The 20,699-nt window shown below is 41.0% G+C and overlaps 1 protein-coding gene across 1 annotated transcript in view; it reads right to left on the reverse strand.

The window, feature by feature from the left end:
* Nucleotides 1-20,699, reverse strand: part of LOC141128393 (uncharacterized) — a 38,245-nt gene that overhangs the window by 7,712 nt on the left and 9,834 nt on the right. Inside the window, exons 2-4 of the mRNA XM_073615662.1 lie at nucleotides 16,622-16,704; nucleotides 6,314-6,440; nucleotides 4,583-4,696 (exon numbers count right to left, since the gene is read on the reverse strand). Coding sequence (XP_073471763.1) covers nucleotides 4,583-4,696; nucleotides 6,314-6,440; nucleotides 16,622-16,696 — 316 coding nt within the window. The 5' untranslated portion in view covers nucleotides 16,697-16,704. The remainder of the gene's footprint in view (nucleotides 1-4,582; nucleotides 4,697-6,313; nucleotides 6,441-16,621; nucleotides 16,705-20,699) is intronic.

The raw sequence follows: 20,699 nt of genomic DNA on the forward strand, positions 1-20,699 counted from the left end.
GTCAAAGCCCAGACCTCAATCCAATAGAAAATCTGTGGTCATACTTAAAGATTGCTGTTCACAAGCACAAACCATCCAACTTAAAAAGGAGCTGGAGCAGTTTTGCAAGGAGGAATGGGCAAAAATCCCAGTGGTAAGATGTGGCAAGCTCATAGAGACTTATCCAAAGCGACTTGGAGCTGTGATAGCCGCAAAAGATGGCTTTACAAAGTATTGACTTCAGGGGGGTGAATAGTTACGCACACTGACTTTTTCTGTTATTTTGTCCTATTTAAAAATAGGGCAGGAATCACCAATACCTAAGCCCAAAGCTTAAGCATTAAGAACTTCAGATCTATTATAACAAGTAACCAGTCTGGGATAAACGTATAGTGGGATTTCATGAAGACTACATATCCTAAAAATAATTGTTCTTGTTCAACAGTGTATAAAAGAAAGACACACTGAATAGTCACTAAGCCATGCGATGGCCTCAAAGAGTAGGATTGCATCAGATCATTTTTTACTAGGAGTATCCCATGCGGAGACTTGCATTGTCTGTGTAGCATGGCACCAAAAGGGTTTTGGCTATTAAGGGCTGGAAAGGGGAAAAAAAAAAAAAAAAACAACCACTTGCCTGTACCCCACCATAGGGATTCCTAGATCACTTCCGGCAGTAATGGGAAAGGCAGAAAAAACCTACGTAACATAAAACTAGGTACGTGCCTAGGCCTGTGCACCCTGTGGTGTTGGTATATAGGTATGATGTTTGTTGCAAATGGTTGCACACAGCCTGATGAAGAGCATGGTATGCTTGTAACTGTACAATAGCTGCTATATTTCATGTCATGAAGATTTTTCAGTAAACTCTTTGCATTGGAGATCGTATCCCGTCTGTTTTTCTATTGAATATTGGTGAATCATTGGGAGCCCACCGTGACATTGCTCCCGGAAAACACAGATAAGAGGGAAGTAACTCACCCCATCATTTGATATTGAGAGAGAGATATATATATGTGTGTGTGTGTGTTTATATATATAATTATTATTATTATACAGGATTTATATAGCGCCGACAGTTTACGCAGCGCTTTACAACATTAGGGCAGACAATACAATTCAATACAGGAGGAATCAGAGGGCCCTGCTCGTTAGAGCTTTTATATTATATATATATATATATATATATATATATATATATATATATATATATATATATATATATATATATATATATATATATATATATATATATATATACACATATATACATACATACACACACACACACACATATACACATACACACACATACATAGGGATGCACCGATATCAGCATTTGCGTGGGTATTGGTATTCACCCAAATGCTCCTGATAATTTTCAATGCGATTTGCATCAATACAAAACAAATGGGCGAAAATCGTACTGCAAAGAATCAAATGCGATTTGAACAGGAAAGCGGTGCGATTCCTGTCTGAATCACTTGCAATTTCTCCTGCTAGTGTGTGTGTGTGTACTCACAGTACATATCTGGTAGGAAATCAGGGCCGCTGAAGGTGCTCACGAGGCTGGAGGAGATGTAGAGGCAGTCCGCCTCCAAGCTGACATCACTTTCACTTCCGCCCTATACCCAGGAGGTCCCGGAACTTCTCCTCCAGCCCTGTGATCACCTCCAGTGGACCTGATTTTCTACAGATATGTACTGTGAGTTTGACATTGTTTAAACTGACTAGATGACACTTTAATCCCTTTACACACACACACACACACTTCCTTGCCAATTTTTATGTATTGATGCAAATCACACTGCAAAGTATAAGTACACAGCATCGGCTAGAACTTGACGAAAAGTATCTGTACTCATGCTCGTCAATAAAACAAATGGCATCAGTGCAACCCTATTCAATACAGTGCAAAAGTTATTGATAAATACTGTATTTATCGCCGTATAACACACACTTTTCTCCCCATGAAAATAGGGGGAAAATTGTGGGTGCGTTTTATATGCCAACAGCGTACCTCAGAGGGGAAGGAGGGGGACGAGTGCCGCCGGAAATCACTGAGCCGTCATCTCCTCTCCACTCGGCTCTCCTGTCACACACACTGTCCTACCCCTGCCATCGGCATTGGACCAGTGTTCTTTCTATCACAGGAGCTGGTCCAATGCCGATGGCGGAGGCGGGACTGTGTATGTGACTGCTGACTGAGAGCCGAGGAAACAGATGACGGCTCGGTGAGTTCATATGAGAGATGGCGAGCTGCACTGATGGGGGAGATCAGGTTGCAGATGGGCACAGAACAGGCTGCACTGAAGCTGCAGATGGGCACAGATCAGGCTGCACTGAAGCTGCAGATGGGCACAGATCAGGCTGCACTGAAGCTGCAGATGGGCACAGATCAGGCTGCACTGAAGCTGCAGATGGGCACAGATCAGGCTGCATTGATTCTCACTGACCATTTTGCTTCAAAGTGGTTTATTTAAAAAAAAAAAAAATTTCCTGAAACTTCCCTCTTAAATTGGGGTACGTGTTACACGCCGATAAATACGGTATGTGTAAAAGCATGCAAAAATTTCAATCCTAATTTAAATCCTGCAGTAATATAAATAACTGGATAAAAAAAAATCAATGATCAATGTATCACAAACAAATATAACATAAACAAGTTCAGAAAAAGTGAAAATAAAGTACCATTTCTTCTATTATGTAATGGTGCACTCCAAAACCACCAAAACGCATGGAAAGTACTGGAAATTCCAACATAAACATGTGCCCTCCATCGCACTGAAAGCCTCTTTCTGGATCAATGGGATCCCCAATTACAGAGATCAAAACGAGCATGATATACACACTGTCCAAAGGCCAAATTATTCAGGACCACTAGATCGCACTGGCTTCTAATGTCTTATCCATGGGTCTGATGTGTCTCAAACAACTACCTGCACTGACATGCCTCTATAGGTCCTCTTCTTTCTGCTACAATGTATTTCCTTCTTGTGTATTCTGGACGTTCAGCTTCCTCCATGCAGACATCATCCACATGGAGTGTGAGAAAAACCAAATTAGACTTTTCTGTGAGCACAGCTTCTCTCCCGAGGCTGCTATGTGATTCACTGTGGGGAGAAAAAAAAAAAAAAAAACTCCTCCCTTGCAGTGGGGCTCTACCTGCAGTGTTTGGTTAACTGCTCATTGAGGTCTAGGGGATTTGGAAAAGCACTTTTTACATACACAATCCTCTGCTTCTACAAGCTCCTCCAAGCTTCTAGACAGTTCTCTGTAGCCTCTTAATGCTCTCGTGGTCCAAGGTCCTCAGAAGTTATTAAGACCGAGTCAATAGATCTGCACTGGATGTGAGCTCGCCAAGGGACAGTCCACTGCTGGAGCATGGGGAAGAGCCAACTGCCTGGGGATCTAGGATCAGGTTAGTAAAAGGATTTCACCATACCCTAGGCATAAACAAACAAGCAACCCCTGCAGTGCAGGCCCAGCCTCACTGCAAAGGAATAGTTCTAGTCTTCCTAGAGTTTGGCTTTCATCTAGACAAGCAGCCTGGGCCTAGGATCCAAAGTGGCTCTGCAGGGACTTGGGTGGAGATTGGCAAAGGTACTTGCAAGCACCAAGATTTGCCTGAACCATTTTAGGCCTGGTCTAAATCACTTTCCGTTTTTAGAATCTTACCTGTTAATCCAACCTATGTATGATATGGTCTTGTGGAGGAGTTAATTATTTGAGAAGGAACCATCTGGATTGGCCTGCTACACAGGCTGCTAACAAGTGTGTAGGAAGTTCTTTAATATTAGAAACCCCAATATACTTTGCAAACCCACTGAGTTTTTAATACCGTTTTGCAAATCGCAAATAATTTGATGTTAAACATCTTAGGACAAATGAAGCACTGATGGAAATTAATACTTTCACTGTATCTACACAGTTCTTCCATTTTTGGCTAAAATGTATATGATGAAATTGGAGGATATGCTCACTGTTAATGTAAACAATAATAGAAAAAAACTGCCAACAGATTATTACTTACTCCAGCAGTCTCTACATTTACTTTGTTAAAACAATTAAAACTTGATATAGTTTTAATACAGTTCCCAAACGGCATCCTCCATTTGTTTCCCTGAGTGACCACATACATATTTTCTTAATTTGATACGTGTGCAGATACATCCATTAAAGTAGAAGTCCACCCTAACACTAAAATCCCTGCACCTACAGACATCCACGATCTAACACTAACCTATCTAGCCCTGTAAAGAAGAAATCAGTATACATACCTTTTTTGAAGCCAATCCGACCCGATCCCACGCCGAGCTGTCAGCTGCGGCTTCGTTGTGTAGGCGGGTGCAGAGGACACAGCCGACAATGGAAGCCCAATAGTAAGTCTGTGGGTGAAGTCACTCCCCATTCATTTCACAGACGTTGACGGCATGTCCTCTGCAGAGCTTCCGCCGCTGGAAACCGGGTTGGATCAGCTTCAGAACAGGTATGCATAAAGATTTCTTCTTTACAGGGAAAGATAGGTTAATGTTAGATCGTGGATGTCTGTAGATGCAGGGATTTTAGTGGTAGGGTGGACTTACACTTTAAGAATACTCACTTGTGGAAGGACCCATTCTGCAGTTCCTCTTCTTAGAATACAAATTGCTCTTTACACATAATTCTTCTCCTTGGTGAATACGAGACATAATCTCTGGCTTTACATAGATATAACCTGTTAGTGAACAGATAGGAATTATATGTCAAATTCATCAGCAGGTAATTCCACAAGCAATAAACCATATAAATCAGCAAATTGCAGTAACCAATTAAATTACAGCTGTATTCAGATTAAGCTGAGGTACACAATTTCTAATTGGTTTCTATGGGTTACTGCACATCCACTTTATAATTCTGTAATGTATAAGCCCAGCATTTGAGCTGTCCCCTTACAAGGCATTAGTATTTAGCCCATCAAATGGCAAAAGCTAGATTATTTGTCAAGATAAAGCAATGTGGATGTATGGACATGGTTGCAATTTTGTGAAGTCAAATAAATTCTGTTAAAGACTTATGACTCTCACCCATTCAGGACAAATCCAACTCCCATCAACCATATCATTGTGACCACTTATGGTTAAAGTGAATAACATTGGATGATTACCTTACAATGGCCCCTGAATGTGGTGGGATATGTTAGGCAGCAAATTAACCTGTTGTCCCTGAAGTTAATGTGTTGAGAGCAAAAAAAAAAATGGCCAAATGTAAGGATTTGAGCTACTTTGACAAAAGGCCAAACTGTAATGGCTAGAGGACTGGGTCAGAGTAACTCCAAAACTGCAGCTCTTGTGGGGTGTTCCCAGTCTGCAATGGTCAGATTCTACCAAAAGTGGTCCAAGGAAGGAAAACTGGTGAACCAGCAACAGGCTCATGGGCAGCCAAGGCTCATTGATGATGCATGTGGAAAGGGAAGGCTGGCTCGTGTAATGCAACAGAAGAGCTTCTGGAGCTCAACTTGCTAAAAAAGTTCATTCTGGTTCAGATAGAAAAGTGTCAGACACAGTGCATCGCAATTTGCTGTGTGCGGGGCTGCATATCGGCAGACTGGTGCCAGATACCATAGCATACCTTCCGAGGTCTAGTGCAGTTCATGCCTTGACGGGTTATCATAATCCTATGGCTGATCAGTGTATATGCTATATATATTGCATGAGATTAAAAGGTATTTAAGACAACTTAAAAAAATGTTTGTCAGAGTAAAACAAATAAGCACATCTCTGCAATGTTTGCAAATTTCCCCATGTTTCATTCCTTTAAGTAAATCAAATACCTGTTGATTTGCAGGATATACAGTGTGCTCCTAATATCCTGTTTGGGCTTGCAACATAATGCCTTTTTTGCATGAAAGCACTGCCAGCTTTGCCAGCCCTGCCTGCTGGACTACAGAATTCTCCCACTCCCTCAATCCACATGCATGAATTTATTGATTTCCAAGCAGAACAATGCTGCTCCCTTAAAGTCTAAAAGACATCCCACACATTGCGTAAGGGAAGGCCCCTTGGGAGATGTAGTTTTTGGGGTTTGTCTACTGCTAACCTATCAGCAGCTTTCAATGAAAACCTCTTATAAACCTGGCGATGATGTTACAAGGAGTAATAAAAGCGTTTTTTTGCTGCATGAACCAGGTAAAAGAAAACAAAAAAAATACTGGAACGTGTTCTAATGGGGGGCAGGTAGGTTTAAAGTAAATATGGGTAATGCTTGGATGTATTCTTTAAATTAGCCAGCAGACCAAACCAATAAATACAGCTACCTTATCTTCATCAGGTTAACTTTCAGTAAATCTTCTTACCCACTAAGGTTGGGGTCTGGTGGATATCAGTTGGTTCATTTTTACAAGATTTTTTTTGTCTTTCTTCAAATGACTCCAACTCTTCTACTGAGAAACGGACGGTGACATTATCGGATTTCATTGGTACCTGTAATGAAAAATAGTTTGTTACCTGTTAACTGAATTTTCTGGAAACACAAGAAAAAGTGTGGCTCTACCCATCTAAAATAGGAAACACAAAGCTCAAAGACAATAAAAGAACAAGCCCAGACACAATAACAACCCTTATTAGCCTTAAAAGAACTAAAAGGCAAACAGAGAATCAAACACTATAGGTAATGGGTGAGGGTAATTCTAGGGGGTTAGATTGTTTTTTTGTTTTTTGTTTTGTCCCAATGCCAGGGGGTGGGGGGTGGGGGGGGTGGGACTGGGTGGTGGGGGATGATGGAATACCTCTAACATGATGGAATACCCTTAATATGATGCAGTATATTATGAGATGGGTCCATGTTTATGTTGATTGTGTTTTATGTTTTGTTTATTATGAATGTTTCGTATACGCTTGTATATATTTATATGGGATTGAATTGAAATGATATGTTTTTATATGTATAAAAATTTAATAAAAATAATTGAAACTAGGCTGGGGCTACCACTTGCAGAACCTATTTCCTAAAGGTTCAGGCCTCATTCAAATCTTGACATTCTGGGTACTTCTGTGGGTGTTCCGGAAACAGGTAAAAACGTGCATCATGCATGCAGTGCCATTAACTTCTAACAGCACATCAAAAGCAGGTAGCAGGAGCTACTTTGGAGCGTTTGTCACAGGTAGGGCAGTCCTATGCTGTCATGCAAAAAAAGCAACATGTTGCACAAGTGTGAATGGGCAGCAGTCCTAAATGGAGAGTAGGGCAATTCGGTTGTGTTGAACAACCATATGAAAGTTGAATCAGGTGGCAGCTCTGAAGAGCAGTTCAGGCCAACCACTAGTTTTTGTCCTTGCTGAGGCTAAAGCCCTGTGAAATTACCTTGAATACCACCGGGATATACAGTATGCTCCAAAATGGTGTATCTGATCAACTGACATGGTGTTCTTTGACCCCTTAGCAACCCTCGTGGGTCCTCCTAATAGTACAAACAAGCTGTTTAATTGTTTTCATAGTTTGGATTTTCATAAGAATAAAAGTTGTATTGCTTGGCATACACCTAAGCACATAAAAATCTGATTCCTATCATTGGATTGGTTTATAAATAGGGAAGGAATTACTATTTCCTATGTCCTAAGAACATGGGGTGAGTTTAAAGCAGAACCACAATAACGTGCTAAAAAATAATGTTCTTTAACAAGGAACATACTTTCCTTGTTAAAGAACTTAAAGAATTAATAATTATGCTACCAACACTAGTTTGTGCTGTAAATTGCCTCCAGCATTGTTCCTGTTTCTTCTTGCTGGAGACTGACATTTTGCTGAAGCCCAGAGACCCTGAACAGCAGTAAATCATAAAGCAGAAGTAACCCCATCGATTTTAAAGGTTTCAAAAAACAAACACAGTTAAATTCCTGGAATGGCGGGATTGCTAACTGTCACAATTGCTTGTTTTCGCAACCAAACTGTCAAACCATCAAATGGCAACACCAAGGCAATTGCAGATCAAAGAGAAGCAGCTTCCTTGGCTGTAAAAAATAGGAGGGTTTAATTCCACTTTAAGGCTGTCAGTAGATTGGCCTCAACAAATTCAGCAGTGCCTAAAAATGCCCAAAATATAGAGCACCTGAGCATGTGCAGAGCAGGGTGAGACAGTGTATTTACTAGGTTTTAAACAGTATAAGCACTTTTTTGTGTTTTAAATAGCTATACCTGCAAAAAGGGCCAGCCTGAAGTGATCTAACAGGACTTAATTTTCTGATTAGTCAGAAACCCAGATCTACTAAAACTATCCAGTGTGGAAAAGCCATGACGTAGAGTTCCACAATAGCTTAGAGGTGAAATCCACTAAAACTCCCAATATGGCCAAAATCTACTGACAACACAGTCTTAATATAGGTTTTTGACCAAAAAGAGACTATATAAGCCCTGTGATCACTATACATACATTTTGGAAATGGCTAGATTGCCATGGGGCCATGCATTGGTACTTGGGGGTTTAGGACTGGGTCATGATGTATCAGTTTGCTGACTGGGAGTATCCCATGAGGAGTCTTGTGCAATTTGTGTAGCATGGCAATTCAAAGGACTCTTTGGTCACAAAGGACTGTAGGGATTATCCTTGCCTTTCTTGACAGTCTATTGTGTTAGTACAGTAACTAAATGGAAAGGCAGAAAAGCTTAAATCAAGGTTAATGTCTAGGGCTGCGAGTCCTGATCCGCAGCATGGAGATAAGCTAGTCAACCCCAACAGTAAGGGGTCCTGCTCCTGAGTTATCTAATCCATGTACATGATCAAACAATACCATATGAATATAAAAAAAATACATGCATAAGCAGAGAAGTTGTAAGCTATACTAGCTGCCTCTGTGCACATAGCCCAGCAGTCCATGACTCAGGCTTATGCCCAGACATGCCCAACTCTTGAAATAAAAAAGAGAAAAGGTGACTTACCTGCTAAGAGTCCTGCGGATACTAAAGAGTATGCCGCCTTCTGCGGTTCCAGGCTAAATCTCACCCCATAATGCAACAGTGATTGTGCTGTAAAGCAGCCAATGGGCTGCTTCACATAACGTATGTCATGGACCTGTTGCGCCTCATGGTAAATCAAAGCCTGGGGTATAATACTGGTTTCTAAAAATACCAGTGGGGATCCCTTATGTAACAGTTTAAAGGCTAAGCTTTAAAAGGAATGCACATACTTTTGCTGAAAAAAAAATGTGCATTTATTGTGCTGCCTATCCGTGCCATATATCCTACAGGAGGCTGCAAAGTATTGTACCCACAATCAGTGGATTGCAGGTACAATGTCAGGCTCCTGCAGACACTCAATTAAGCTTAATTGACTGTACTTCCGTTAGAATTCTGTTAGAAATGTGGAGGAAGCTCCCACCTAGAGTTGGGTTGAGAGGTTGAGCAGGTCATGAGCTAAAGCACGCTGAACCCGAATACAGGTGTACCATGTAACATGTTCCAAAAGGCGAGCTTAGCCTTTAAGAGGCCTTAATAATCAGACATAGGTCAGGCAGATTTATGCATTCATGATATGAGGGATGGATAGGAATCTTTTGGGAAAACTATTAGAGCCTGCAGGATCAGATGTGGGTTGCATGTTGCAGGTAACGTGCAGTTCAGCAGGAAATAATAAGCATTAGAAAATGGGAGTCACAGTCAAAGAAAACTACAGTATACTGCAGGTGGGATAAGGACAATAAAAACAAGGCTCTAATGCAACACAGCCCTGACATGGTTGCCGGTCTTTTTTCAGTGGCTATAGTGACCTAGTGATCAGGAACTTCCAGCCCTGCCTTAGAAGAGACATCCATTTCCCAATCTCACCTACCCAAGCCAGGCAGGTCCTTTGTCCCTGAGGTAGAATCTGAGCTGGATAACCTGGGAGGCCCCTGAAAAAAGCACAGAGCACTTGCAATATCAATTTTCTGATGTCGTTCCTGCTAGGCCTGAGAAAGCACAAGGCCCTAAGGTAGCAAGCCTAGGCTTGTTCTTTTTTTGTCTGTAGCCTTGTGTTTTTAGTGGGCAGATTCATACTCTTATGCTGTCCTGAAATGGAGGATGTACACCTAATGAGATATTTGCTAAATGCCACAAAAGCATAGCCTTCACAATTAACACAAATGTGAGTCAGCACTTCTGGCACAGTCTCAGCATGAGCAGCACATCATGAGCTTCACAAAGCTGACATTTAAAAACCACCCGCATTTAGTGATCAGTACACAGACACATAACCCTGGTGTATGGAGCACTATCCTAGACAAAAATCAGTGTTATCGATCATTTTTCACACTATTTCCTACAGCTAGACAAGCTTGGATGTGAAGGAAGCCAAAGATGTCATCAAATGTTAAGCATATGGGGGGGGGGGGGGAATCATTGATGGCATGGGCAGTCATTATATTTGGGTGCTGCTTTAAAGGATTGTATAAAGCCCAAGGAGTATGAGGCCAAGATTAGGTGCTCCCTATGGTGCAAACACTGTTTCTTCTTGATGCACCCATATTAAAAGGATCGGTTCAACTTTCTGCATTTTTCCCCAAAAAATCTCCCAGGCTTACCATCACTCCAGCACATTGCAGAGCACGGTTTCAATTTTAACCACTTCTTGACCTCGCTAAAGGTGAATGACAGCTAAATCATAGTCGCCTAGTCCTGAGAAAGTGTCTATTGACGTCTTCCCAGAACTGTGCTACAGTGCTTATCTGGCACCTCTGAGGACACAGCGGATTACAGATTGGGGCAATGACCCAATCACAGCGGCCCTTTACCATGTTGTGATCATCTGTGTCCAATCACAGCTGATCACATTGTAAACACACTTGCCGGTTATTGTCATTCCTTTCCTAACGAGCTGTCACAGCATGAGAAGAAGGCAGCCAGTAACCGTGAAGCGTGACAGGGGGAATCAACAATGATAAATCAGGGTCCTGATGATCAGTGCTGCCTATCCGTGCCATATATCAGTACCTCCTCGTCTGTACCCATCAGTGAAGGAGAAACATTTCTTATTTGCTAAAATTTATAACAGAAACTAAAAAAAATTTATTTTTTTAATTTTCTGTCTTTTTTAGCTTGCTTAACAAATAAAAAACCCAGTGGTGATTAAATACCACCAAAAGAAATCTCTATTTGTGTGGGAAAAAAAAAGATAAAAATGCCATAGGAGTACAGTGTTGCTTGACCTCAAAATTTTCGTTCAAATTGTGACAGCACTGAAAGCTGAAAATTGGCCGGGGCAGGAAGGGAATGAAAGTGCCTAGTAGGCAATTGATTAAAGAGCTTCCCCTTTCCCATTGTATGTTTCTATGTCCTGCTCAGCCCGTTTACAAAAAGCTCTGAGTGGCCAACACCCCCTTTGTTCTGGTCAAATGGCAGGAAAGGCGAAATGTATCCCCAGTGGCCGCTCCCAAATCCTTCAAAATTTGCCCATGCACAGCGCGCTTTCCCTCTAGCGGCAGCGGCTGAGCTTAGCTGCTGAAGCTACGGAGAGACTGCACACTGCAGAGTGCACTGCACATGAGTGTAGTTTGAATAAGTCTGGATGGCCCCTGGGGGAGCACTTCTAATGTTCAGCCAGCCCTCCTGGGTGGAGTGGGGTTAACCACCTACAGCTTTTCTGGCCCTGATGATGTCATGAGGAAACACGAGCCAGAAAGCGTGACGTCAGTGAGCATGCATGTGTACCCCGAGGATTCTGGGAATTGTAGTTTGGCATGCCTTTCTATGTACAGCATTCATTGAGTGTTTATAACCAATTTTAAGTCAAATATATACCAGATTTACACTATTGGAAGTGGTCTGTCTTGTTTTTTATGCTTATATGCCCGGCCTTGACTGAATGGAGGGTTAAAGCGGACCTGTGATTTACTTCATTTCATGGTGCTCCATATTAATGGTGCAACAACAAGCATTTGTTGACCTCTCATTTGAGGGTCACAATCTCTCTGGTAAGCCTCAGAGTGGTTGGGGGAGAACAAGCTGGTGTCTGCTTGCAACTGTTATGGATTTAAAGCGGAAGATTACACATATTTGTGTTTAATGAACTCACTCGTGGAAGCTATGGACGGATGATACTGCGGACTATTATGTGAGAATTTATATTCACCTGTTTAAGCACTGCACTTTTTCTATTTTATTTTTTGCAGACAGTCCTGAGCAGGACATAGAAGTTATGCAAAGGGAAATGGTCATTTTTTTTTTTTTTTTTTAATCTGAACAGTTCTTTACAATATGCTGGGGGTGATGGAAAGCATAAAAGATGGTTTGGGAAATTTGCAGAAAGCTGAAGTAACCCTTCAATTAAATTGTATCTTGGAATATGGGCACATCAAGAAGAAACAGCATTTGCACCATAATGAGTACTCCGTCATGACCTCATAATCCTTGGCCTTTATAAAGTGCCTTGAAAAAGTATTCATACCCCTTGAAATTTTACACATTTTGTCATGTTACAACCAAAAATGTAAATGTACATTGAGATTTTATGTGATAGACCAACACAAAGCGTTGTGAAGTGGAAGGAAAATGATAAATGATTTTCAAAATTTTTAACAAATAAATATGTGAAAAGTGTGGTGTGCATTTGTATTTAGCCCCCTTTACTCTGATACCCCTAACTAAAATATAGTGGAACCAATTGCCTTCAGAAGTCATCTAATTAGTAAATAGAGCCCACCTGTGTGTAATTTAATCTCAGTAAAAATACAGCTGTTCTGTGAAGCCCTCAGAGATTTGTTAGAAAACCTTTGTGAACAAACAGCATCATGAAGGCCAAGGAACACACCAGACAGGTCAGGGAACGTGGTGGAGAAGTTTAAAGCAGGGTTAGGTTATCAAAATTATTCCAAGCTTTGAACATCTCACGGAGCACTGTTCAATTCATCATCCGAAAATGGAAACAGTATGGCACAACTGCAAACCTACCAAGACATGGCTGTCCACCTAAACTGACAGGCTGGGCAAGGAGAGTATCAATCAGAGAAACAGCCAAGAGGCCCATGGTAACTCTGGAGGAGCTGTAGAGATCCACAGCTCAGGTGGAAGAATCTGTCCACAGGACAACTATTAGTCGTGCACTCCACAAATCTGGCCTTTATGGAAGAGTGGCAAGAAGAAAGCCATTGTTGAAAGAAAGCCATAAGAAGTCCTGTTTGCAGTTTGCGAGAAGCCATGTGGGGGACACAGCAAACATGTGAAAGAAAGTGTTCTGGTCAGATGAGACCAAAATTTAACTTTTTTGGCCTAAAAGCAAAAACGTTATGTGTGGCGGAAAACTAACACTGCACATTACCCTGAACACATCCCCACTGTGAAACATGGTGGGGCCGCATCACTTTGTGAGGATGCTTTTCTTCAGCAGGGAAGCTGGTCAGAGTTGATGGGAAGATGGATGGAGTCAAATAGAGTGCAATCTTAGAAGAAAAAGACTTACAACTGGGGCAGAAGTTCACCTTCCTGCAGAACACAGACCCTAAACATACAGCCAGAGCTACAACAGAATGATTTAGATCAAAGCTTATTCACGTGTTAGAATGGCCCAGTCAAAGTCCAGACCTAAATCCAATTGAGAATCTGTGGCAAGACTTGAACATTGCTGTTCACAGACGCTCTCCATCCAATCTGACAGAGCTTGATCTATTTTGCAAAGAAGAATTGGCAAAAATGTCACTCTCTAGATGTGCAAAGCTGGTAGAGACATCCCCAAAAAGACTTGCAGCTGTAATTGCAGTGAAAGGTGATTGACTCAGGGGGGCTGAAAACAAATGCATGTCACACTTTTCAAAGATTTGTAAAAAAAAATTGAAAACCATTTATCATTTTCCTTCCACTTCACAATTATGTGCCACTTTGTGTTGGTCTATCACATAAAATACATTTACATTTTTGGTTGTAACATGACAAAATGTGGAAAATTAGAAAGAGGTATAAATAGTTTTTCAAAGGTACTGTATAAATTCAAGCAGCCCCATATATAATGACTTCCCTGACATAGTTGCACATACCATTAATGGTCCCCTGATATTCTTAACAATTTCTCACATTGTGGTTTAAAGTCACCCTTGTCTTTCCCCACGTCCAAGCTTTTCCAGCTGTAGGATATAGTCTGAAAGATGACTGTGAGACTGTTGCTTTTTTTTCTAGGATTGGTGCTTCTTACATCACGGTAATGTGTCTGTGTACTGGTCACTGGATAGAATGGTTTCCTGAATGGCAGCTCTGTGAAGCTCATGATGTGCAGCTCATGCTGAGATGAAGACTCAAGTTTATGGTAGTTATACCATAAAGCTATAATCTTGTGACATTTGGTAACTCATATAAAGGTGTCCATCCTACCCGGTTGAATGTTCCCTGCTGATTCAGATTCACCATGGTAAACATGTACCGTAATTTTCTTTAGACGTTCCCTTCACACATTAAAGTGATATTTTAGGCTATTTTATTTTTTTTAAACAAACAAACATGTTATACTTACCTGCTCTGTGCAGTGATTTTTCACAGGGCAGCCCTGATCCTCCTCTTTTAGGGACCCCCACTGATGCTCCTGGCCCCTCCCAGCTTGCTATGGGGGATCCTGAGCCGCTGCTTCATCTGTCCATTCTGACACAGAGCCGTGGTTTGGCCCCACCCCCTCTCTCTCCTCACTGACTTTGATTGACAGCAGCAGAAGCCAATGGCGCCACTGCTGTCTCAGCCTATAAGAAGGGAGAGTCCTCGGAGAGCCGCTGCTCTTGTGCAAATCGCTGGATCGAGATGAGGCCCAGGTAAGTATTAGGGGGGAGCTGGGTGAGCTGCTGCACACAGAAGGTTTTTCATCTTAATGCACATAATGCCTGAAAGTAAAAATCCTTCTGCCATTAGAACCACTTTAAATGATTTTAGTTTTAAGGACCAGAACACCTGTATCCAGGCAGACCGCATGGAATTATGCTGGTTCCTGTTGTCAACCATGGACATCTTGTACTACTGATACATACCACTAACTGGATGTTACCCCAGTATGACTCACCTTGGCAGGTATGGTTATAACCCTGGTTTAGTTAATACAAATGTAAAAACTCCTTGTTCATGTGACAACCCTAACACTTTCTACCAGATAAGGAGTTTCATAAGATAATGCCATGTGCACCAATGTTAATTTTGATGTAAAATTTCACTTTAGTTTCAGTCATAGACTTGACTAAAATGCCGTTTTAGTTGTATTTTAGTCATCTGAATTGTTTTAGTCATATTTTAATTGACCAAAATCTCCAGTACATTTTAGTTGGATAAAATCTAATGGGTTTAGTTAAAATGGTTGTTGTAACGGCAGAAGTTTTTTTTATCTTAATTCGCTCTATGCATTACAATAAAAAAACTTTCTGTGTGCAGCAGTCCCCCTCCGCCCCCCTAAGACTTACCGGAGCCCCATCTAGATCCAGAGATGTTTCAGCAATGTCTCGGCTGCCTGGGACTCCTCTCCTCATTGGCTGAGATAGCAGTGTGGTGCCATTGGCTCCCACTGCTGTTAAGGTCAGTCAGCCAATGAGGAGATATAGGGGGCGGAGACGCACTGCAGCTCAGTGTCTGAATGGACACAGGGAGCTGTGGTTGGGCTGCCCCAATAGCAAGCTGTTTGCTGTGGGGGCACTCAACAGGAGGGAGGGTGCAGGATCACCGTTGAGGGACCACAGAAGAGGAGGATCTGGGCTGCTCTGTGCAAAACCAACTGCGCATAGCAGGTAAGTATGACAAGTTTGTTATTTTTAACTAAAAAAAAAAGAAAAAAAAAAACAAGACTTTTAGTATCACTTTAAATTGTAATGCATTATTTAAGCATTCTCTAGCATTGCAAAACTCATTATATACTCCTGGAGTAAAAATCGAATAACGTGTTATTATTTATGGTATAAGGTTTGATTATGCAGTACAGACACAGATTTAGCTGTTTGTGATATATAATGTCTTAGTAAAGTTATAATAATAAGTTTGTCAAAAAACAATATTTTTGTTTATGAAACAGAAATACAAAAAAAAAAAACAAAAACTGTAATTTAATGGTTTCTGAATCTGAATTGTTTTAGTCGTATTTTAGTAGACTAAAATAGTGTTAAATTTTGTAGATGAAAATAACACTGATGTCCACACTGGAATCATTTTTAGACCAACATACAAACTCAGGAAGTCCAATTACATCGGAACCAAGAACACAAAATAAGTGCATTATGAGACGTTAAACAACTACATTTTAGTGAATAGAAATACATATTAACGTAACAGTAAAACAAATAATATCTAAGATCATAAGATCAATATTCCACACTCCAGGGCCCTGAAGTATTCTATAATTTTACAATCGGCACCTAAGGTGTGTTGAGACTATGCTTTAAAATTACTGGAAGTGGTACTTGTATATTTAAAGCATCAAGAAAAAGGGTGCCATATATCTAATATTGCTGCCTGCTTGAATGGTGTCTATATGAGAAATAGATCCAATTCCACTTATATACAATTTCTATTTTTGCATCTTCTGTAGCTACTCATGCATGTAACCCTGAGGTCTGATCCAGAGTATATATCTTTTGTTATTACCTTTAGAAAAGCCAAAAATCTGAAGCATCACAAAAAAGTTTTCCTGTGTTAATGCACAAAAAGGATACGGGAATGACTCCACAAAAACTGCATCAATTACCTGCAAGGATGTATTTCCTGTGTCGTCTTCATCCATAGAATGACTGCTTTCAGCATCTGTCTCACACTCAGCCATTTGAAACGCTGGTTAAAAGAAAGTAAACATTTGGGGAGGAAAAAAAAAAAAAAAAAAAAAAAATTTAGAAAAAAAAAAAAAAGTACAATCCAACTGTCACAAAAGAAAAACACCCGATTAGGGCTATAATACTAATTTACTCTCAGATATATCAGTCTGGATGTCACACCATTTCCTCAAACTCAATCTATCCAAAACTGAACTTATAATTTTTCCTCCCCCACGTGCCCCCTTCCTTGATCGCGGTCAAAAATCGATGGCACAACTATAAGCCCATCCCCACATGCCAAGGTTCTAGGTGTAGTCCTGGACTCTGAACTCTCCTTTAAGCACCACGTCCAATCACTGTCCAAATCCTGCCGCCTCAACCTCCGGAACATCTCCAAAATACGCCCCTTTCTAACCAATGACACAACAAAGCTCTTAATTCACTCGCTGGTCATCTCTCGCCTCAACTCCTGCAACTCCCTTCTCATTGGATTACCTTTACATAATCTATCCCCCCTTCAATCCATCATGAATGCTGCTGCTAGACTCATCTACCTTACCAACCGTTCAGTATGCTATACCCTCTCTGCCAATCTCTACACTGGCTTCCGCTCATCCAACAAATTCAATTAAAAATACTACCAACAACTTACAAAGCCAACTACAACTCAGCCCCCACCTACATCACTAGCCTAATCTCAAAATACCAACCTAATCAATTGCTTCATTCCTCTCAAGACTTCCTGCTCTCTAGCTCCTTCGTCACCTCCTCCCATGCTCACCTCCAGGACTTTTCCAGAGCCTCTCCAATCCTGTGGAACTCGTTACCCTAATCTGTCCGATTATCTCCTACTCTATTAGCTTTTAGACAATCCCCAAAAACCCTCTTCTTCAGAGAAACCTATCCTACCCACACCTAACAACTGTATGTCTATTTTCTACATCAGCTCATCCCCCACAGTTATTAAGTTTTGCTTCACTTGACCCTCCCTTCTAGATTGTAAGCTCTAATGAGCGGGGCCCTCTGATGCCTCCTGTATTGAACTGTATTGTAATTGCACTGCCTGCCCTCATGTTGTAAAGCGCTGGGCAAACTGTTGGCACTATTTAAATCCTGTATAATAATAATAATACAGTGGGAGCTTGCATGTAATGGGTATTATACTGGAAGTAATGCTGGGCAAGACTGGAGACATACTAGAGGAAACAATGGTCTGATACATTGGACAAGCTACAGCTTTGGAGACCTGCTGCACAAGGCAGTCAGAGACTAGAGGCATGTTACACAAGGCTACTAGAGATCACATTTTTTACTCCTTTTCAAGTCAATACTTCTAATACTACAGACTGCTGGAGTCCAAGGGTCACATAGCAAGTACCAAAGAGATGCAAGTTGAGCACCAGGGAGTTACACAATGTTGAAAAATTAATATTTTATGAAAATAATGTCTGTAAAGGTTCTCATTTATCCAGGTCATGGTATATGGCCAGTGTTCGTCACATTCAAATGGAATTGTTCTGTAATGCTGAAGACATTATGAAGCCTGTCTCATCCACTTCTTGCCGTTAAAGAACTGGCTTAGAGATAATACAAAATGTTTTCAATGTTATAGGACAATTCTAGTTTAATGTGGCTAACGAATACGAACTACTAATATAATGTTACAAAATACATACTGCTTATATTCAAATTTGTTTCAAATTCAGCATCCTTATCTTGTAAATACTTTTATTGCTGTCTCATACAGAATAACACTCCTTCAATGTACATAGGTGACTGAAGAGCTGCAATACTAGCTACCAACTGCGAGTGGCATTGCACACTTACTGAAAACCACAATTCACTCTACTAGGCAAACATCAAACGAATGTTCTGAAAACGAGTATTTTCAAATAAAATTCTACTAGTGTATGGACAGCTTTACATCCCAACTATATTTTGATGAGCAATTTTTTTCCAGTGCAGGCGTAAAAATGGACAGCAGCAGTCCACAAATGTAACATTCTACTTGGTAGGAAGGCTTGGTCGGAAACGCTATTTGTGTATATGTGCACTACAGTGAATGCATTCTGTGTTCATTTGAAGTATGCCAGTGCTTTGTAAAGTGCTAAACCGTATTAAAAAAAAAAAAAAAAAAAAAGGGAAGGACAACAGCCCCTAAACCCCTACTGCCCAACACGCAGCCTGCCTTCTCCCTGCATGTGGCCCGCCATGTCTAAGACTGGGTCCCCCACATTGGGCATCTCTGGAAAGCTTGCAGAGTGGCAGCAGGGTTCAGGAACACTGCTTCAGCACCCAGCACAGAAAGAACGCATGTAGTACTGTGAGTAACCTCCGCTTGATAGCAGTAGTATAGTCCTGGCTCAATGTTGGGGGGGGAGGGGGGACAGCTTTGCCCTTCTGTGGGCCGCTGGAAGAATATGTAGGCACTTTAAACTTGACGGAGATGCTTTCAGTACACAGTCAGTCCCCAAGTTACATACAGCTCATACTTACAAACAGAGGGAGACAACAGGAAGTGAGAAGAAATCTACCCCTAGGAACGGAGTTATCATGGGAAAAAGGTGTCTCCACTGAAGCTTTATCACCAATCCTTGGTTTCCACAACAACTGAAAATTTTCAAAAACCAACTGTCACAGTGACAGAAAGGGAAGCAACATCTTCTGAACAGGGGCACAGACGGCAAAACAAATGTTACAGGGGTGGTAACTAGGGGTGCATCGAATGGAAATTTGTGTGCCGAAACCGTACTTAGTCGAAAACGGAAAATTTGTATTTTTATAAATAAATTGCATTATATTTGACTTTTTAATTAACCACTAAAGGACTGCCTGCCGCATATATACTACGGCAGGGCAGCCCTATTGCATGAAAACAACGTGACCTATGTAAACAAAGCAGATCCCTGTTCTGACAGGGGAGTACAGAGAGATCGTCTGTTCCTAGTGATCAGGATCAGAGATGTCTCTCTACTCCCAGTCAGTACACTCCCTCCACAGTTAGAAAGCACCTCCCTAGGGAACACTTAACCCCTTGATCGCTCCCTAGTGTTAACCCCTTCCCTGCCAGTGTCATTTATACAGTCATCAGTGTATATTTTTAGCTCTCATCACTGTAATAATATCACTGGCCTCAAAAAAGTGTCAAAAGTGTCCGATCCGTCCACCGCAATGTCACAGTCCCGCTAAAAAATCGCTGATTACTGTCAGTAGTACTAGTAAAAAAAAAAATAATAATAATAATAATAATAATAATAATAATGCCATAAATCTATCCCCTATTTTGAAGACGCTATAACTTTTACGCAAACCAATCAATATACGCTTATTGCAATTTTTTTTTACCAAAAATATATAGAAGAAAACATATTGGTCTGAATAAATTCGTTTTTTTTACATTTTGATATTAGATATGTATTATAGCAAAAAGTAAAAAATATTGTTTTTTTTTTCAAAATTGTCAGTCTTTTTTTGTTTATAGCGCAAAAAAATAAAAACCGCAGAGGTGATCAAATACCACCAAAAGAAGCTCTATTTGTGGGAAAAAAGGACATAAATTTTATTTGGGTACAGCATTGCACGCCCATGCAGTTGTCAGTTAAAATAACGCAGTGCCGTATCACAAAAAATGGCCTGGTCAATAAGGGTGTAAAACTTCTCCAGGCGAAATTGGTTAATATCATCAATTTTAATTAATATGATAGGAAAAAGGGGTAAAAGGTTTCAATAACCCCCTTTTTCCTCATGGGAGAGCGGCAGGATGGGGCAGTTTCAAGTCTCCCCTTTGGGAGCCAGCTGAGGCTCTCAGGTGGACACCTGGTACTCACATGGCCTGGGGGGAGTAGTACATGTGACTTTCCCGGGCCTTTTGGGGTGCTAGGGATGAAAGCTGGATAAATCTGGTCAGATCCAGTAAAGGATAAGGCTATATAAACGGGGTTCCGTCCAGTCAGACTCATTCGCCTCAGAAGACAGGAGCTGTGGTGTTCTAGGAGTTTTTCTCCATTGAGCAAA

This window comes from Aquarana catesbeiana, linkage group LG02 (genome assembly GCF_042186555.1).
Source record: "Aquarana catesbeiana isolate 2022-GZ linkage group LG02, ASM4218655v1, whole genome shotgun sequence".
Classification (NCBI taxonomy): Eukaryota; Metazoa; Chordata; class Amphibia; order Anura; family Ranidae; genus Aquarana; species Aquarana catesbeiana.